Source organism: Macrobrachium nipponense, chromosome 25 (genome assembly GCF_015104395.2).
Source record: "Macrobrachium nipponense isolate FS-2020 chromosome 25, ASM1510439v2, whole genome shotgun sequence".
NCBI lineage: Eukaryota > Metazoa > Arthropoda > Malacostraca > Decapoda > Palaemonidae > Macrobrachium > Macrobrachium nipponense.
The window spans coordinates 69,071,089-69,091,208 of record NC_087214.1 but is presented as its reverse complement, the minus strand read 5'-3'; the positions used below and the strand labels follow the sequence as shown (position 1 = coordinate 69,091,208).

The following is a 20,120-nucleotide window of genomic DNA, read 5'->3' as shown; positions in this document are numbered from 1 at the left end:
TCCCATATCCTTCTTATTTCTATTTTCAGATCTTGATACTTATCCATTTTTTTCGCTCTCTTTCTCTTCAACTCTGGTGCCCCATGGTGTTGCGACATCAATGAGTGATACTTTCTTCTTGACTTTGTCAATCAATGTCACGTCTGGTCTGTTAGCACGTATCACCCTATCCGTTCTGATACCATAGTCCCAGAAGATCATTGCCTGATCGTTTTCTATCACTCCTTCAGGTTGGTGCTCGTACCACTTATTACTACAAGGTAGCTGATGTTTCTTGCACAGGCTCCAGTGGAGGGCTTTTGCCACTGAATCATGCCTCTTTTTGTACTGGTTCTGTGCAAGTGCCGAACATTCGCTTCCTATGTGGTTTATGGTTTCATTTTTCGTATTGCACTTCCTACATATGGGCGAGATGTTATTTGTATTTATTAATATTCCCTTATTATTATATCTTATTATTATTTTATTATTATTATTATTATTATTATTATTATTATTATTATTATTATTATTATTATTATTAAAGTTCAAGCGAAGTTGCAACTGTTATCCTAAAACAGTTGACTTAGTATTCTGGTAATTTATTGATGACATTTTTAACGATATATCTAAGAAATTTATTCATTAATTTTTTTCTTTTATAATAACTGATATCTTCTTTCTGTATTTCCCATTACCTTCTATTAATTCTTTTTAATAAACACTATATAATTCCTTAGAAGACTGAATTTCAAGGCAGTGGCTCTTGAGGTGGGCTATTTCCATATGAATAGCGTTCAACTTATGAATGTAATAATGATAGTAATATAATAGTAATAATCTATCGGAATGATGTAATCCCTTCCACAACCAGAATGTCACGTGAAGGAAAAGGATAGTGACAGATACATCTTCTGAAACTGACATCTGAAGAAACACGATATTGACAGACATCTGAAATAATTAGTTTTTAACCCGCAAAAATCAACCGATTTCCGCCATTTCCCCGATTCAAGGGGAAATGACATCAAGGATCTCTCGTGATAAGTACACCAAAAGAAGAGTATTTTCCCCTCAGAAAACATGTAGAGAATCATTTTTTATTCAGCCGCTTCTTCGTGATCTAACCTCCTCCGTGAGCCATTCGATTTTTTAAAGAGAATCAATACTAAGATTCTTGCAAGATGGAGAAGTGTTTACATTATTCCCGCCGTTTTCGTTCCTTGACTGACAGGTTGATGAATGATGATGAGATGTCTGTCAGCTCCGTAGAATGACTCCGGGTTCCTTTTAGACGTTGGAGGAAGGAGGGGGGGGAGGGGGCGGCTTCAATTAATTACACGTTGGTGCACGCGAGATGAGAAACATTTCCCTCACTTTCCATTTGGCTATTCGCTGTTTTTAATATCCTTTCATATTATCTTTCTCCCATCTTACTTTCGTCAACCCTCCCCTAACAGTTACTTCATAGTGCAACTGCTTTGAGGTTTTCTTCCTGTTAAACCTAACAGACCTTAATATCAATTTCGCTTTCAGTGCTAAATGACCCCATAGGTCCCAGTGCTTGGCCTGTAGACTAAATGCTATATTCTATTCTTCTACTCGCTGTTTTAATGTTTTATTTTACGATATAAAGCTCTTTATAACACGTTTCGACATCGGATTTATAAATCTCAGATCGTCATAGACTGGCGCCGTAGGCAGGGGCGGAGATAATGTACTCAGTGGTGCACTATAGGCATTATGTAGGATTCTTCGCAACGTCCCTTCGACCCTTAACTGCAACCCCTTTCATTCCTTTTATTGTACCTCCACTCATATTCCCTTTCTTCCGTAGTGCTTTTCTGAACACTCTTCTAACAATTCCTTCACAGTGCAACTGCGAAAGGATTTCCTGCTGTTACGCCTTTCAAGCCTTTTTATTCCCCATTTTCCTTTCATCGCTGAATGACCTCATAGGTGTCAGCACTTGGCCTCTGACCTAAAGTCTACATTCTTTCATATGATTGACTGATATGATTGATGGCGCCATCTAGTAGCTTTTGCTTCAAGTCTTCATAATACAAAATATCCCCCCAGACCAGTAGTTCTTAATTAACCTGGGGTACGTGTATATACCTACCCCCAAGGGGCACGAACCTTGGGGTATGTGTATATACCTACCCCCAAGGGGCACGAAACCTTAAACGTGGGGACACGAGACATCATAGCCAGTGAAATGGTACTGTCTATTTACCGTCTATTTTTCTATGTGTTGTATTTATATTGGATGGGGGTACGAGAACCTTTTCTGAGATACCAAGGGGCTCAGGCACTGAAAAGGTTTAAACCCCCTGTCCTAGACCTGAAGAATTAAAGCGCTTCAGCGGCGTGGTTGGTATGGTATTAGCGTCCCACCTCGGTGGTCGCGGGTTCGATTCTCGGCCATGCCATTGAGGAGTGAGAGATGTGTATTTCTGGTCATAGAAGTTCACTCTCGACGTGGTTCGGAACTCACGTAAAGCCGTTGGTGGTCCCATTGCTGAATAACCACTGGTTCCATGCAACGTAAAAGAACCATACAAACAAACAACAGACCTGAATTGACACCTGCTTAATTTTAAGCGAGTCCCAGTTTCAAAGCAGTAATGTCCGCTGTCGTCATTGTGCTTGTAAGAAGTAAGGTCTTACTGTTAATGACATACATACTTTCCCAGCCATTTCTAACTTGCTGAATAATATCGAGGTTTGGGCCATTCTTTAAAGTTAGCACGCACTGCCAGTGATAACAGTAACGACCTCCCAGTGCAATTACACTGGAGAAAAATAAATAAATAATAATCTAATGGCCACTGAGCAACAAAGACTTAAGTTTCTCGCGGGACATAAACATGGATATGATTGCAGTAACTCATCATATTTTTATGTTCCAGCTCACCCTTATAGCTTTTTCATCACTGACAACTTGAAGTTTTCACCCACTGCTTTGTTTTCAGAATTTCATGTGTAAATATATGGCATTGTCTAATACCTATTAATATTTCTTTAAAAAGCCTCACAGTCAATGTTTTGTATTTTATTATATTGCACTTCCTGATATTACGGAATGCATTGTGAAAGAGGTGCATTTCCATGCATACGAAATTATTTTGCATCGAATCACCTTAAGTTGTTTCTGCAATATTCACAGGATCGCCCTCCTCTCTCTCTCTCTCCTTCTCAATCTTGCAACCCTTGACGGACAGACATTCCAAATTCATTGCCATTCGTAAATGTGTCAGCAAGAACCCCGGCGCTCTCATGTCCCAGTCACATGAATATTGAACATGGAGTCAGTAGCGCCCAGTGCCTCATTGGCACCAGCCAATCAAAAGCCGAGAAACGGAGCGAATTGATTGGGCAGTTTCCAGCCCAGAGGTAATAGTCCCCACACCGAGCACAAAAGTTCGCTGTCGCTCGCAAGCCCAGGACCCGCTAGGTGGGCCCGGCAAGGCCTCCGCCAATTTCGGAAGGGTGTTGAACTTGAGCCAGTTCTCGGTCTATTCTGCTTCTCCTTGTCTCTGTGAGACTATGTAAGACGCCCAAAGGTTTAAAAGCCTTCGCTGTATCGGCAGAACAACAGTAATCACTTCGGCGCGATGAATCTCCTCGACTTCGGTCTGTTCTTGCTGTTCCCAATGGGACAGTTCTTGCTGTTCCCAATGGGACACGCCTTCAGGCTTCTTCAGGAATCCCCAGACGCCGCTTCCGCCTACGACGAACGCGTCAAGTCCTTCGTTCCGCAAATTGTCGGGGAATTGGTGACAGGTCCTCTGAGGGAGGAGAGCGTTGCCCTAGTCCTGCAGGAGGTCCAAGACCCCGGGGGCTTTGGACACATCGACAGGCCCATCACGCTTCTGCGCCTCCCGCCGGCGTCACCTGACGGAGGAGGAGGAGGAGAAGTGGCGATTTCCAACGGCACTGGGAGCGGAGAGGAGGGAGGGAGATCGGAACGCGGTCCTATGAAAGTTGGTAGGTCTATTATCGCCACTCTTCCACTAAAGACTTGAACACTTTTGGCATCTATCTTTAAGAAATCCCCTACTTAACCACCGCCCCCCCCCCCACAAGACTGGAGATTATTAAGTAGACGATAAATATCCTACATTCAACATAATCATTTAGACTAATTGAATTCTAAAACGTATTTTCATCAGTCAAAACTAGACACTCTGCCTTCTGGTTAAGGTACAGAATTTAATTCCTCCTGAAAAATATTTTCACTTAACGGAATTGTATATATATTTTTTACCGGCTTAGATATGAACCCCTCTCCTCTTTTGACGGCGCAGAACTGTTTTATCTACACATGTGTTATTGTTTTTCCTATGTCAAGACTACATAACATTTTCCTTATCGAATCAGAACGGCGTATGTTAAGGACTGCTGTAGAAGCAAGAGCCCGTGCCGCCACGTTCCTGACTTAATGTAAAACAACGGCAATTTTTACCGATCTAGATTCTAAAAAGAAAGAAAAAAAAAAGTTAATAAAATAAAACTATAAGACTCGCTCACGGGTCAGTGTCGCTTTCAGCTCTGGTCGCCCTAATATAGGTCCCAGCCTTTGGGCTAAATTTAATATATTGTTTTAGTTTAAGCTGGCCTTATGCCAGCAAGGGCTTTTGCTCATAGAGCAGCCCTAGGTAAATTTTATATCCCACTCCGTTCCTGATTATTATATGGGACAGTAACGGGCATGCTTCTATGAGATTACGTCTAAATTCTAGAACGTTGTAGAGGAAGAAGAAGCACTCAGAAGCAGCATTTGTAAACAGGAAGCGTCGCTTGAATTTACTCGAGTTTTTGGAAAATTTCAAGGTACTAAAGCTCGTCATGCGATCAAAAATGACTGGGGAGATACTTGAATGTACGGTGATAACAGTGGTAAGTGGATAGCGTAATTTTCCCGTGGCATTTTCAAATCAGACGAGAAGAATCTTGAGGCAACGGCTAATGTTTTTCGAAGACATAGGTAGGTTCCCCGGGCCTTCGAGCGAGTGCGCTGCCATCTATTGAGTCTGACATCCAAAGCAGTTTTCCCTTGTTCTTCAGGCCGTACAATGATTTTCGCATCCGTAGAGGGGTAGTGCCTTATGTGGACCTCATGCGGTGCACTGTATGCATTACTTACTGTTCCTTCGGCCCCTAGCCGCAACCTCTTTCATTCCTTGTTCTGTACCTCCTTCCATCTTCTCTTTCTTCATCTTACTTTCCACCCTCTCCTGGCACTTGATTCATAGTGCAACTGCTTTGAGGTTTTCATCCTGTTACACCTTTCAAACCTTTTACTGTCAATTTCCATTTCAGCGCAGAATGACTTCATAGGTCCCAGTGCTTGGCCTTTGGTCTAAATTCTATATTCAACTCAACTCAATGGTTTTCGCGAATGTAATGTCATTTTCAGAGATAAAGGTTGTCGCGGAGATGTAGGTGGGTAATGGAAACTATTGAGAGAAATGAGGGAAGGTAAGAATCGTTCATTTTTTTTTATTGCGGGAATCTTCATGGCGTCGGAGTTTTTTTTTTTTTTTTAAGTTTCCCATCCGTCAGTTTCTAGCAAAAAAATACGCACATTTCTCTTTTCCATTTATTGCTCTTGTAAGTTTCATCGTCATGCATATACTATATTATATATATATATATATATATATATATATATATATATATATATATACATATATATATACATATATATATATATATATATATGTGTGTGTGTGTGTGTGTGTACTATTAATAAACAAAAATCACCCAGTTGTTGATAACCACAAGAGTCAACCAATTGCTGATGAATTAAAAGACAAAAATCACTCAATTGTTGACAAATTATGTACAAAAATCACCTATTAACTGAAAAATAACTATAAAAATCGCCTGTTTGCTGGTAAATTAATCACATAAATCACCCGGTCGCTGATAAATTAACCACAAAACTAAACCTCAGAAATCACCAATCGCTTTTAAATTAACCACATAAATCACCAGATTTTTTTTATAAACTAACCTCGGAAATCACCAATCACTGATAAATGAACGGCGAAAACCACCCAATTGCTGATAAATTTACAGCAGAATTAACCACATAAGTCACCCAATCGTTGACAAATGAATGGCAAAAATCACCCAGTTGCTGATAAATTAACCACAGGGATATCGCGTTGTTAGAATGAATACTTTGTCAGGAAATCATTGAAATGTTGAGAATTACCCTATAAACCAGATTTATGCACAGTGAAAAAATTGATTTGATGGAATCGATATATAATGCACACAGATGGAGAATCTTGTGTCTCATTATATTTATCTATAGCTTTAGAAGTCTTCTAGAATATCTGAACGTTTTGGCAATAAACGGATGACGCCCTGGCGCGGGTAGATGAAGGAGTAGACTATGGTCTACTTTGTGTGCCATTATGTACCAGTAAATTGAGCCAATTATATAATTACCTGTATTATACATAAAAATCTAAGATGCATATTTTTTATTTTTATAGGCTGACCTGTTCCACCTCGCAACAGACGCAAGCCACAAGTTGCAATAAATGAATAAATGCACGGAAAAGGAAAAGACGAACAATGGTTACCAATAAAAAGCTTAAAGGAGCCAAGAGAATATTTACAGATGCGTAAGTCAGCGCGAACAATTTACAGTCAGAATCTTGGCTCTGTAGTCAAACAGAAACTGGCGTTCGATAAAAATATTAGTAAAAGACTATAAATCAAGTTGTACCCACGTGACTGAACGCATATGTTTCAAGGCCCGATTTGAAAAAGGACAACAAGGTTCTCTCATTTTCAAATGAAATTATTATTATAGTGGGGACTGAAAACTTGGACAGTGACGAGAAATTCCAGAATCTGGGAAGTGATCAGCCCCTAATAGGACAAGTAGGAACGGCTCACTAAACATACAATGATGACTTTATTTGGTTCAGTTATCATTGTAGAATCGTTTACATAACACGCGAGATCAGGAAGTGTTCCAGTGTTTGTTTTTTGTTCCAGGTGTCATTGTGCTGGTAGCTGCATCAGAAGACGAGTCCTTGTCGCTTCTTGAGTGCCCTCCTGACAACTGGAACGCCTCAGCCGTCGTCGTCATATCCACCTCGACCAACTGCAGGAAGACGGACCTCCTGCAGACGCCTTTGCTCTTCAGAACGCCTTCGGTGGCCCTTCTCTGCCCCCACGCCCCCAGGAAGCCACACTCTCAGAGCAGGCCCCTCTTCCGGGTGTGGGCCTGGAAGCCGTTCGTCGCAGCCGACCACTTGGTCGACCTCGGCGACTGGAACCCGGGAGACTTTAGCACCTGGAAACGGCTCTTCGTCGACCGTTTCGACGACATGACCACCAAGATCGTCCAGGTATTAGCACAGACGGTCGACAGGCCACTGTTCTACAGAGATTCAGACGGGGAGCTGAAGGGGATGAACCTCAAGATACTGAGGGCGATGTCCTCAGTACTCAGATTTAGTCTGAATGTGACCGGGAAACGTGAGTAGTGAATTGTGGAATTCCAGACACGCCCTTCCTCTCTTCATGGGCGGTGCTTTTCGTCTTTAAGGGGATTAATGGCAAATGCTAATTCATTTGCAGATTTCTCTCTCTCTCTCTCTCTCTCTCTCTCTCTCTCTCTCTCTCTCATACCCATGTTTCACCCGAATTTTTTTGACGGGAGGAATCGAATTCTGATGCACCATGTTTATTTATAACGAGGTCAGGTTTGAACAATTCTTGTCACGTAATTATCACCATCAAATGCAGGAAAGGGAGCTTAGTTCTTTAGGGCCAAAATACCGCATTATGGGACAGTAGCATCTCAACTTAACAAATGGTTTTGGGGGCGTCAGGCTTTCTGATAGATAACAGTCTGTGAAGGATAAAATAGCCTGCCCTTGAATATTTTTTAAATATCTCGCAGCTAACAGCATTTCCACGTAGGTCCTAACCTAAACTAACATGTGCTGTGCACATAAGATATAATTGAAGAGATTAATCAAAAGAAATCACATCTACAATGGTGGCACAGTTAAAATAAAGATGATGATAATCATGATATCAAGAAATACTCATAGCAACATGAGTCTTGAAATGGAGAAACGAATCCACTGTTATGTATGTATATGTATCCATGTATTCAAAGAGTAAATCTGCACAGAGGGCTTTCGGGAATCTCTTCCATTCCCGTTTTCAACAAATGTTTCGGCGCTGAACGACCTCATAGGTCCCAGTGCTTGGTCCTGTGGCCTAAATTCTGTATTCAGTTCTCTGGACAGATTTACCCTTTAAATATATGAAGTGGAGCTAATAAAAGGAGCCCATGAAAACGCCCAAATATAGAAAGTAAGTACTATATTTCAGAGCCTGTTGTCTCTCTCTTTAGAGAGCAGTCTCTGAAATATAGCACTTCCTATATTTTGGCGTTTTCATGGGCTCCTTTTATTAGATGGAATTCTGTTGTAACAGAACATTTTTACCAGTCATATGTACTAATTGGTTATTTTATTGACAGAAAATATACAATTACTAGTACAAATTTGTCCACAAAGAGTCATACATAATACAAAATAAACAAAGTGGACTGTAATCTCTTCTGTACTTGCAAGTACATAGCCTACAAAGAAAAATTACATCAAGAAAAATATAACTTCAAGCGCAAATAACTTCAAGCCCATAAGACAATCAAAACAAAAAAAGGGACTTGCTACAGAGAAAAAATGTAGTCACCTCAATATCCAGCATAAAGTCCTAACACACTTAATGCTTGATAGAAAAGAAAAGTTCATTTGAAGAAAAACATGAAACAGAAGACAAAACCGCACATTACTACACATACATAACCAACCGCGGAATTGTTTCTCCAGTCATGATATTGTCAATGACATGTACAGGAGTCACAACAAACTTATAGAGTAAAGAGAGAGTTTAGTACCGTTGTCAGTCTTGGAAACCCCGTTTATGCTTTCTATCTAGTTTATTTATGCAGTCTCTTTCAGGTGGGAGTTGGACCAATGTGCTGGAGCCTGTGAAGGAAGGCAAGAACGACATCTTCATCAACTTTGGGTTAATGACTCCTGAGAGGATGCGGGAATATCACGTGACAGTTCCCTATCTTCTGGAAGGGTGTGTGTTCATTCAGTGTCTCGTAGAACTCATTTAGACAAACACAATCGAGTTTTCAAGAAAGCAACCCCTTTCGTTGCTTTTACTGTACCTCCTTTCATATTGTCTTTCTTTCATCAACCCCCTTCTAACAGTTGGTTCGTAGAGCAATTGTTTTGAGGTTTTCTTCCTGTTACACCTTTCAAACCTTTTACTATAAATTTTTGTTTCACGCCGAATGACCTCATAGGTCAGTGTTTGGCTTTTGGCCTAAATTCCATATTCAATTCAATACAAGGGTGCACCCACGCTCTGGTAAAAGATGTCATAAATATGCGTCGTCAACTTATCGTACACACAACACACACAGCCTGGATACAAATAAACTACTTACCAGTAGTCCTAATCTGTGAATCACATGATATAATTGTCCTGCATTCCAGTCTACATCCCGAGTTCATTCTCCACTTACAGTTGTGGACTGGTTTTCAGCCTGTGTGGTATATGTGCAACAAGTTGCCAACATATGTTTATGACATGTATGCAATAGGTTGCTGGTGTGTGTTGATGACATATGCGATAAGTTATGCAGTAAGTTACTGATGTGTTCATGACATGGATATAGTAAGTTACTGATCTGTGTTCATGACATTTATGCAATAAATTTCCAACATGTTTATGACTTGTATGCAGTAAGTTGCAACATGTTTATGCCATGTATGCAATAAGTTCCCAACATGTTTATGATATGTATGCAATAAATTGCCAACATGTTTAAGACATATGCAATAAGTTGCCAACATGTTTATGACGTGTATGCAATAAGTTGCTGATGTATGTTAGTGGCATGTTTCTCTGAAATGAGGGCGTTCCCTTACAAGAATAACAATGACAATATTCTTCAATGTATCAGCGAAAAGTATTGCGGTAAAATTTGAATCTTCACTTTATTTTATTCCTTATTTTGGCAACATATTTTGATGCATTTCCAGGTACGGGATCATGCTGGAGGTTCCTCCACTTCTTCCCAGGTGGAAAAACATCCTGTATCCGTTTGACTTGAACGTTTGGATCGCCACGATCGTGTCTGCCATCTCCGCTTCGATCGCCTACCATCTCCTCTATCGCCAGTACGAGAAGTCTCTCATCAACAACGCTATCTCCATTTTTCAGGTACATTCTTTCTTTTTCTTTTAAAATTAAGCGCACTTTTTATGGAATACGGGCTTCAGTCTCTGACTTGGAGATGCGTATCTTGTTCAGTCACATTCCAGAAAATACAACAAGCAAAGAAACAAAAAATGTCGGATGACAAACTACAATGAATTTGCTAAAGGTACTGGAAAAGACAGTGGCAGGTTCAACTGAACACACGTCGCCAACTTATCACGTACATATCGCAAATAGGTTAACAACACGTCGACGACTGCAAGTGGAAAATGAACCTTTGCAAACACTGGAGTGCTGGATAATTGTATAAGGCACTGGTTAAGGCTAACAGTAAGTCCTTGGTTTGTGTGTCCATGCTATTTGTCATATCCTATTTGTCATATGTGTGCGATGGGGTGCCGACATATATATATTATATATGTATATATGTAAGTGTTTACATAATAAAAATATGGAATGTTAGTCCATATATATAAAAGATTGCTTGCAGGAATGTGATCAGACTAGAGACGCTAAAGATGACGTATACAATAAGTATGTAGGCTAAGATAACATGCCGTCACCTGTAGTCACTCGATTGTTTATAAACATTAGTCCAAGCTCCCTGCTTGAGACAACTACCCCGACCTATAATTCAAACGGCCTACGTGATCTGTAGCGTGTCTCATTTGATTGTGTGTTCGTATGAAACTATGTCATTTGTATGTATGTTCATATGTTCGAACTACTGTCTGCTCCTTCATAACTTGTAACAGAGATGGTAGACAGGAGAACAGAGTTAGCTATCGTCATTAGAAGACCTGTACCTCTTTACCTAAGCTTTATCATGTAGAGGAATAGGATTAGCCATCATCATTGGCAGAAGCGATCAAGCTATCGTTATTAGAAGACTTGTACAATCATATCTGATCTTCAGCATGTAAAACTTCAGAAGAATACATATAGTTTTATATTTCGTGTTTTCTACAAGAACCTCCTCACCATGAGTTTAACACATCGTCGTAATAACAAACAAGATAATACCGACTTCGTAAATGATCTACAAACCCCCAGACACTCCATTGAAGATGGAAGTGCAATACCAACCGACTTAGCGTAAGATTATCGCTAGTCTAACATTACCTCATAGGGCGCCTTATCATACAAGGCACAAGCCCTAATATTGGTGGCCAGCGTACCAGAAGAACTCTACAACGTCCTACGAAGAAAAACCAGAATAATAAATCATGTATCATAAGAAGTCAACGACGACGGAAGCAGCAGATTCTTCAAGCAACATAGTATCATCGTTAGTGAGCGACTTCAGAAAACAACAAGAACTCTTTAACGACGACGAAAGCAAGAGATTCTTCAGGCAACTTAGTATCATCGTTAGTGAATAACTTCAAGAAACAAAACCGACGTGTCCTTTTCCTACGACAACGCAAGCTTCGTCTCTCATTAGAATCATTCAAGAAAACATCGTTAGTGAGCGTTTCCGGCACTCCAAGAAACAAACCGAACGCGTCTGCAGCATCGGATCTTTCAAGGGCTCGAATCATCGAAACAACGCGCACGGGGGAAACTGAAGCCAAACCAGGTCATCCGCTAAATAGAGAAGGAGGACCAAGGCCGTGTGTCGTTATCGGAACACCGTGACTTCCCACAAAAGCAAGCTAAGTACAATTTTTTATTCATTTGGAGTAACTTTGAGTGTTTCCTTTGCAGGTCGAATTTCGTTATTCCTGTGGCTGAAGTTACGAGAAATTCTTAATCTTACTTTTTTACAGAAATTATCTACATCATTGAGATTTCGCTACTGCGAGCTTTTTATCTTTGAGTGTCTGTTTCCAGAAGTTCTACTGAAATATCATAATCATATACTATGTTAATTTTATCATATTGGGTGATTGATTAATCCCTTACGTAACAAATCATATTAAACAGTGAATATGCGTTTACGCAGTGGACGTCTGTATTTATACAGATGCATGGATAGGGTCGTTAAGCACCGTAGTGATTAGAAAACACACAAAAACAAGTGGAACACCCGTACAAATCTAGATAAATTAGAGGTAACACTATTTCGGGTCATGACAATAAATGCTCCTTTGCAAAGTCCCGATCGCAGTTTTAGCCTTGAGTTTTACGAGTTATATAAAATATCAATCTCAATGACTCAACTTAACTTTTAAAATATGGCTGGATTGCAAGGAATAACATGTCTGTAAAAAACTTTCATCAGGCTAAATGCGCTGACCAGGATCCCTCACTATTTCAAATTTTAGCAAAGAATGAAGTACAAACAGTTAATATTGAATGCAGTAGTGATAACTTGTCTTATTAGTAATCGCTCAGTTCCTAATAGTTCGTCATTCATTGCTTTATACATAACCAGCAACATAATGCTAAAAACACACAATACGTTGCCGATGGTAATAAAGAGAAGGATCTTAATTATTACAAAAAAAACAAAAAAAAAAAAACAATAGAAACAGTAGCCCGTTCAGAATTAAACAAGCAAACTCGGTGACTGTGTCACCTAGTCAAGCGGTCAAGGTCAGTCAAAAACTGCCGAAGTGTTCAAAGCATAGCAAATTCCATACAATAAGCGACTCTAGCAGAGTGGGGAAAAGCGATGTTGGTTCATACATACCGATATCTTTTTGAATTAAAAAGGATTTTTCCTATGAAACACACGACCATATAAAGTAATCAGAGCAGGTTTTCGTTTTTTTTTAATACGTAAGTTATTATAAGTAGTGGTGGATAAAGCCCGACTGTACGCGCCGTAAAAATTAGAATATCTTGTTTATTCCTTTAGTACACGTAATATCCTGTATTTACGGACTCTCCGTCTGTTGTTCGAACTTCCCTAATGAGAAGTCCGGATAAGCGAGCGTTTACAGATACCTCTATAGTTATAAAAAAACATTGATCTGTATCTAGTGTAATTGTAAGATTCATCTAGGGGTATACAAAATATTAACTTACATCCTGCAAAATAAGGCGTGTTTATCAAAGGGAAATCCTATAAACCTCAAACATATTAAATCCGTTTGAACAAAAATGACAGTTAATTCAAACATATTAAAATCCGTTTGAAACAAAAATGAGAGTTAATCAAATAATAACTTATATAAAGGAACTATACATTTGTCTCATAAATCGTAACATTGTTCAAATGACCCAACAGAATTCTCCCACAACCGCAGTCGCACTTTGCACGCAAAATCTCGAGAAGCATGCACCCTCGAATGTCTTAGTGCGTGTAAAAAGACTTTGCTGGGAAATGAAATTTTAATCCTTCCCGACACTGAAATATAACGATTTCCGCGAACAAAGCCCTAAAAGTATACATATCGTGGATACGGAAGTTATAAATATCGCATTTTTATTGTTGCTAATTTTTAATCAACGCCCAACCAGTCGTGGAGGAATCTCTCTGATAATCTATCTAAAGTAATATCCGTAAAGTCATTCAAGCAGAGGTGATTCAGCAGAATTTTTTTTTATCTTCTACCTGAATACCAGGAAGTTTCTCCACTAGCGAGTGATCTCTGGGAAAAACGGATGTAATTTAACACAAAACACGGTCTAAGGACAAACATAAAGCTATTTACGTACCTTCGTATAGATTCTCAATGAAATTTCAAAATAGAGATAAATGACGAAGTTGAAAAATGTTAGTAATAGGAGTCATTAGGAAATCAAATAAGCCCATATAATTTTTCCCTCAAATGTCATGCCATAAAAGATCGGATTTCGCGTATCTGCGTAGATTCTGTCGCTTAAACAAGGAAACGACTCCCGATAGTTTCCAGTGCGATGTACCGACGACATCTTATCTCTGTTAGGTTAGAATAAATTTTTTTCACCAACTTGGACTTACTTAAATGCTTTTACCAGATACCATTACCTAAGCGATTGTACCTCATACTCCGTTTTCAGCACACTCAGGGGACATTATCAATTTTTTACGTATGCCTCCGGCTTACGTTGCACCCCAATTACAATATAGTGTTTGGAGACTTTTAGGGGATACCCTACATGCCTATATGGATGATCTTGTAATCCTTTCTAATACCTTAGAAGTACATTCACATAAATTAGAGCTAGTGCTACAGAGACAAAGACAAATAATCTCAGAGTAAAATATCTAAATGTGAGTTTTTAAAAACCGAACATGTTTATCTAGGTTTTATGTGTCTAGTCAAGGTCTTAAAGTAATCCATGGTAAGGTGTCGGCTATTCATAACTTTCCGGTACCTATTAACGTAAAGGGGGGATACAGCACTTTTGAGCAATAGTGGGTATTACAATCGTATGTAAATATGTAACTCTTCAATCATGACAGCTCCTTTAACAGATCTTACGAAGAAGAGCGTAGATTTATTATGGTCTAAAAAGCATCAACAGGCGTTCGATATCTTAAAAGCGGAATAATGCAGCTTACCTAACTTTAAAATCCCTGATTTAAATAAGGAATTTTTTTTTATTGCAACAGACGCCTCAGACCAAGGGGTAAGAGGGATACTACTTCAGTAATATGATAAACAGTTCTTCCCTATAGCTTTTTATTCACGTAAACTAAAGCCCTCTGAAAGTAAATATGCAGTAATAGGCAAGGAAGGGCTAGGTATCTTTAACATAGTGACATTTTAAGTTCATATCTATGGCTATCCTATAAAGTCCATTCCTGAACATGAGTCCTTTACCGAGTTTTTCAAAGGCTTTAATCACAGTCCAAAAGGAACTCGGTGACAAATGATCATTCAGGTTATTGGAGCCAAGATAAGATATCTACCTGGGAAAGCAAATATCATAGCTGACGCATTATCCCGCAATCCCGCACCATACAGCAAAGAACCCTTAATTGGACTAAAAGATATAGAAACATCCGTGCCTATTGTTAAAACCGTATCTAAACAAGAAAATTCCTTAACCCAAGAGATCGCGAGCATTGAATATCTGGGTCGGAGCGCAGAACTGTTACAAACTGAACAAAGCAAGTGTCAACAGCGATAAGCAAAACAATAAACACCAAACAATAAACACTTCGAAACGGAAACAGGGTCAGTGGCTAGGCAAAAACAATAAACACTTCGAGCAGAAACCCTAAAGCAAAGGTATATTTATAGTATGTGTATCAGAATAATGTAATCAAATGTAATGTTCTATGTAGGTCTGTGACGAGGAAAATCCGAAGAACACAGCAGATGACTAACGACCAGGTATTAGTAATAATCTCTTTCATACCAATCGTCATAAACTGGTTGCATTCCGTCATCCAGTGGTTCCCTAGTAAGTACAGAAAGCCAAATCACTGTTTTACTGGCCTACAATGCTTACGATATAAAAAGCACATAAACTGATTGTAACACGTGTCATGAAAACAAGGGACACACTAAGACACCTGTCAGTTAAGGGCCTATCCTGTGCCAAATCAATCCTTGAAAGAATATACGTAGAATTATTAACGGAATTACGAGTCTGACAGAGGGAATAAACACTTCTTAGTGTTAATAGTTCCTTGACACGTTATATAGAATTAATAGCACTAAAAACAACACCGCAAAGGAGTGCGTTAGGAATATTTTATGGTGCCTAAATCAGTAAACATGGAATTCAACACAATAATCTGTGACTCGGGTGGTGTAAATCAATAATAATCTCCTTAACACGTTGTGTGAATTCCTTTCCATTAAGAAAACCAATAATATATTTTATCACCCAGAGTCAATCGGTTTGGTAGAATACCGGATAATTAAATAGGAAGTGTCAATGTCTTACGAGTTACAACTCGTGATATTGGATCCGAACTGGATTATAGCGGTTCTCGCGGTTTTAAATACCTTTATCAGTTATATCTTGTATCTATAGAATTGATGCCGCAAGTAGCCTTATACGGTACGCCGCTAGAACACTCTTCCACATATTCAAACCAACCACTTGGTTTGAATATGGTATATTTAATTTAACATAATCATGCAGTTTTCCAACATGAAACTAATATATTGTTTAATTTTGGTACTGTTTTTTTTCAGACATTCTTCTCATGTGGGTCGAGTATTAAAAAACAAAAAATTTATCCTAAAGTCGTATTTGTTACAGCAAGTAACGTAACTCTTAGCTGGCTGAGAGCAATCTCCTGCCAAGTGACGACGTCATCATTGCCGTATCAGCATTTGTTCCTTTTAACCTCAATAATTTTGCTTACACAGGCTTCATCTGTGTGTCGTCTCTGCTTGCAAAACAGATTGACTGGAGAAAGGAATGCTTAGCCCTAACAACTTCTCATGGGCATGGCAGACGTTAGGTACAAGTGTCTATCGGTGTGCGCAATGCAACTTTAGCTAAGGAGTTGCAATCATTTTAAAAATTAATAAAATAAGCAAATAGAATTTCTATAACAACAAAATTAATTAATTTTTCTGAACCTCATAGACATTTAGAAGTATCAAGATATATATGTGAAATATTTACTTGCAACATTAGCCTATTACAATTCAAGTAAAACATTCATGGGAAAATGTCACATTTTCTTGAAAAACCCAAAGTTTATTTAGAAATTAGTTACATAGTGGGTTTTTTTCGTTGCATCTCCTACCTATTAATAAAGGTTTTTTTAAATTAACCTCAGAGGATGCGCGCGAGAAAATTGAATATGAAACTTTTGTTAGGGCACATAGGATCAGATTTTATCACAACTTAATTTCAGTTAGCATAGAGAAATACAGAATCATGATTAATCTTCTCTTGACTCTTATGTTGCCTGGCAATCTTACAAATAGCTCCGTTTCACACTTCTTTGTCTAGTAACTTACTACCAGTAATATCGAATTTTTGTTTTTTCTTGGGATTTGTATTGATATCTGTTTATTTTTTATAATTTGGATATTTTTACAAGTCATCATAGACCTGGATAGGTTCACTCATTGTTAATGCCATGGATAAAAAAGTTTGTAGGTTAACAGCGGATTCTTTTGAATTCCAAAATATCAGCGAATTCATGTGGGTTAAGTCTGGTCTAAATGGCTCTCTCCCCTCCCCTGTATTTGGATGTCGTCTGAATTTTACTTTGCCCTGTGACAAGTATAATTTCACTTGCAGGCTGATTAATGGAACCTGGTTACAGTATCCTGCAGTACGAGAATTTCACATCGAAACTTCAAAAAATCGTTCGTCGCAGCGGACGACTACAGTCAAGTAACAACCGCCTACAATGTGAAAGGAATTTCATGGACTTCTTCGACCGACACCGTATCTCGTCGTTAATCTCGTTTTAATGCGGAATGCTCCGGCGGCTGTCGGAATCGACTACGAATGGGACATACTTCCGACAATTACGACCCGAAGGATATTCAACTCTACTTTTGCTGGCGAAGGACTCGTGCTGGGGATGTTTTTTTTATTCATCGCGAACGTAATCGTGTAGCTTAGGATGCAGAGAATAAGTATGAGCGCAAAAATAGAACGTTGGACCCGCCCAGGCAAATTTTCCCCTTCCCCCTTGTTTTAACCCTGTGAAAATAGGCCGTTTCATTGGGCCATAGGTGGTTGTCTGGAACTGTGTAATGGACGAAAAGTGGTTCGAAAGCTAGTTAAATGTGAAGTAGTATAACCTCGGTCATGTATCCTATATATATAAAGTATCATGTATCCTATATATATAAATGATCATAAATAACAGAATCGAAATATATTTTTTGCGTACGCACTAGGAATCTATATATAAATGATCCATACACAGAATCGAAATATATCTTTGCGTGTACGCAATAGGAATCTATTTAAAGTGCACATATATTAATCATAATTATATGAATCCATATACATATGTATAACAAATCAGGTAGCCTATAATCAATCTGTTACCTTTTATCATACCAATATCTGCAGTTATATGAGTTAGTATATTGATTAATGTATCAGATATAACATTTAGCATAAAAATCAACGAATCAATCAGCATAAAAACATTTAATAATTTTATCAATTCATATATGAAATTTTTTATCAGTTAAAAATATGATTTTTATCATGTTAATCTTCATTCTATGCAATTATCAGAGTACATTAGTATTTTCTGTAGCATATGTATCTTAATGAGATGAAGTGAAAAACTGTATCATTATATATCCGTGATCACTATTATTTACCAATATCATTGTTTTATATTTTATTACTTGAATCAATTCATGTACACCATGAATTTTTATTTACTTATATATATATATATTCACATAGTCTGTATCACACTCCTATAAGTCAAATGCAAGTCAGTTTGAGTAATATTCAGTAGCGGTTTGGTAGCTGACCGAGCTAATGTAAGTGTTTACATAATAAAAATATGGAATGTTAGTACCATATATATAAAGATTGCTTGAAGGAATGTGATCAGACTAGAGACGCTAAAGATGACGTATACAATAAAGTATGTAGGCTAAGATAACCCATGCCGTCACCTGTAGTCATTCGATTGTTTATAAACATTAGTCCAAGCTCCCTGCTTGAGACAACTACCCCGACCTATAATTCAAACGGCCTAACGTGATCTGTAGCGTGTCTCATTTGATTGTGTGTTCGTATGAAACTATGTCATTTGTATGTATGTTCATATGTTCGAACTACTGTCTGCTCCTACATAACTTGTAACAGAGATGGTAGACAGGAGAACAGAGTTAGCTATCGTCATTAGAAGACCTGTACCTCTTTACCTAAGCTTATCATGTAGAGGAATAGGATTAAGCCATCATCATTGGACAGAAAGCGATCAAGCTATCGTTATTAGAAGACTTGTACAACATCATCTGATCTTCAGCAGTAAAACTTCAGAAGAATAACATATGTTTTATATTTCGTGTTTTCTACAAGAACCTCCTCACCATGAGTTTAACACATCGTCGTAATAACAAAACAAGATAATACCGACTTCGTAAATGATCTACAAACCCCCAGCACTCCATTGAAGATGGAAGTGCAATACCAACCGACTTAGCGTAAGATTATCGCTAGTCTAACATTACCTCATAGGGCGCCTTATCATACAAGGCACAAGCCCTATTATATATATATATATATATATATATATATATATATATTATATATATATATATATATGTGTGTGTGTGTGTGTTGTGTGTGTGTGTTTTACTATGACCCCCATTAACCTTAAGGAGAAAGGGACAAATCCAGCGAAAGATTTATAAAATACAAATATTGAAGGATGTAGGACTGCTTAAGCTCAGAGTTGTAGGTGCTAAGAGCACCTACAACTTCTTAGATCAGTGGAACAAGGGTTAAAATACTTTATTTATGCGTTTTATTTATTCTTTGCGCAGTGCCTGCTGTCACGTTCGGCTGTTGTGATGCCTGAGCCGTGGAGTATTCGGTTGTTCTTTCTGATATGGTCAGTAGGTGCTTGGATTCTGAATATCTGCTATACGAGCAACCTCATCGCCGTGCTCTCCATCCCCGTCTTTCCCAAGAAGATCGAGACAATGCAAGAGCTGCAGATAGCGATTACAGGTAAGTAATAGATACTGAAAACTAGTGTGTGTGTATATATATATATATATATCTATATATATATATATATATATATATATATATATACATATATAGATAACAGGTGCATCACAAGCCATCATTTATGAATGATGGCTTGTGATGGATTGATTGACTGCCGCCGAGTTGTTAACGCTAAGGAGTGAACAAATTCACATTAATCGTTCATAGAACGAACATTCCACGGAGCTGTTTGAAAAATTGATGATATATCTGATTTATAGATGAATCAGAATTTTCTCACTGGTCTCCTTTTTCACTAGAAGAAACCCTTGAGAATTTTTTTTTAAAGACCTGGAGTCGTG

At 38.4% G+C, this 20,120-nt stretch overlaps 1 protein-coding gene and 1 long non-coding RNA gene across 2 annotated transcripts in view; one reads left to right on the top strand and one right to left on the bottom strand.

Moving 5' to 3' along the window:
* The window catches only part of LOC135199216 (uncharacterized), a 151,296-nt gene that overhangs the window by 9,917 nt on the left and 121,259 nt on the right, over positions 1-20,120 (bottom strand). The gene's annotated exons all lie outside the window — the stretch shown is intronic.
* LOC135198940 (ionotropic receptor 21a-like) lies at positions 4,748-19,784 on the top strand. The gene is made up of 5 exons (XM_064226859.1): positions 4,748-4,881; positions 7,003-7,488; positions 8,991-9,117; positions 10,089-10,269; positions 19,590-19,784. The coding sequence occupies exons 1-5, from the start codon at positions 4,863-4,865 to the stop codon at positions 19,782-19,784; spliced, it is 1,008 nt and encodes a 335-aa protein (XP_064082929.1). The 5' UTR covers positions 4,748-4,862.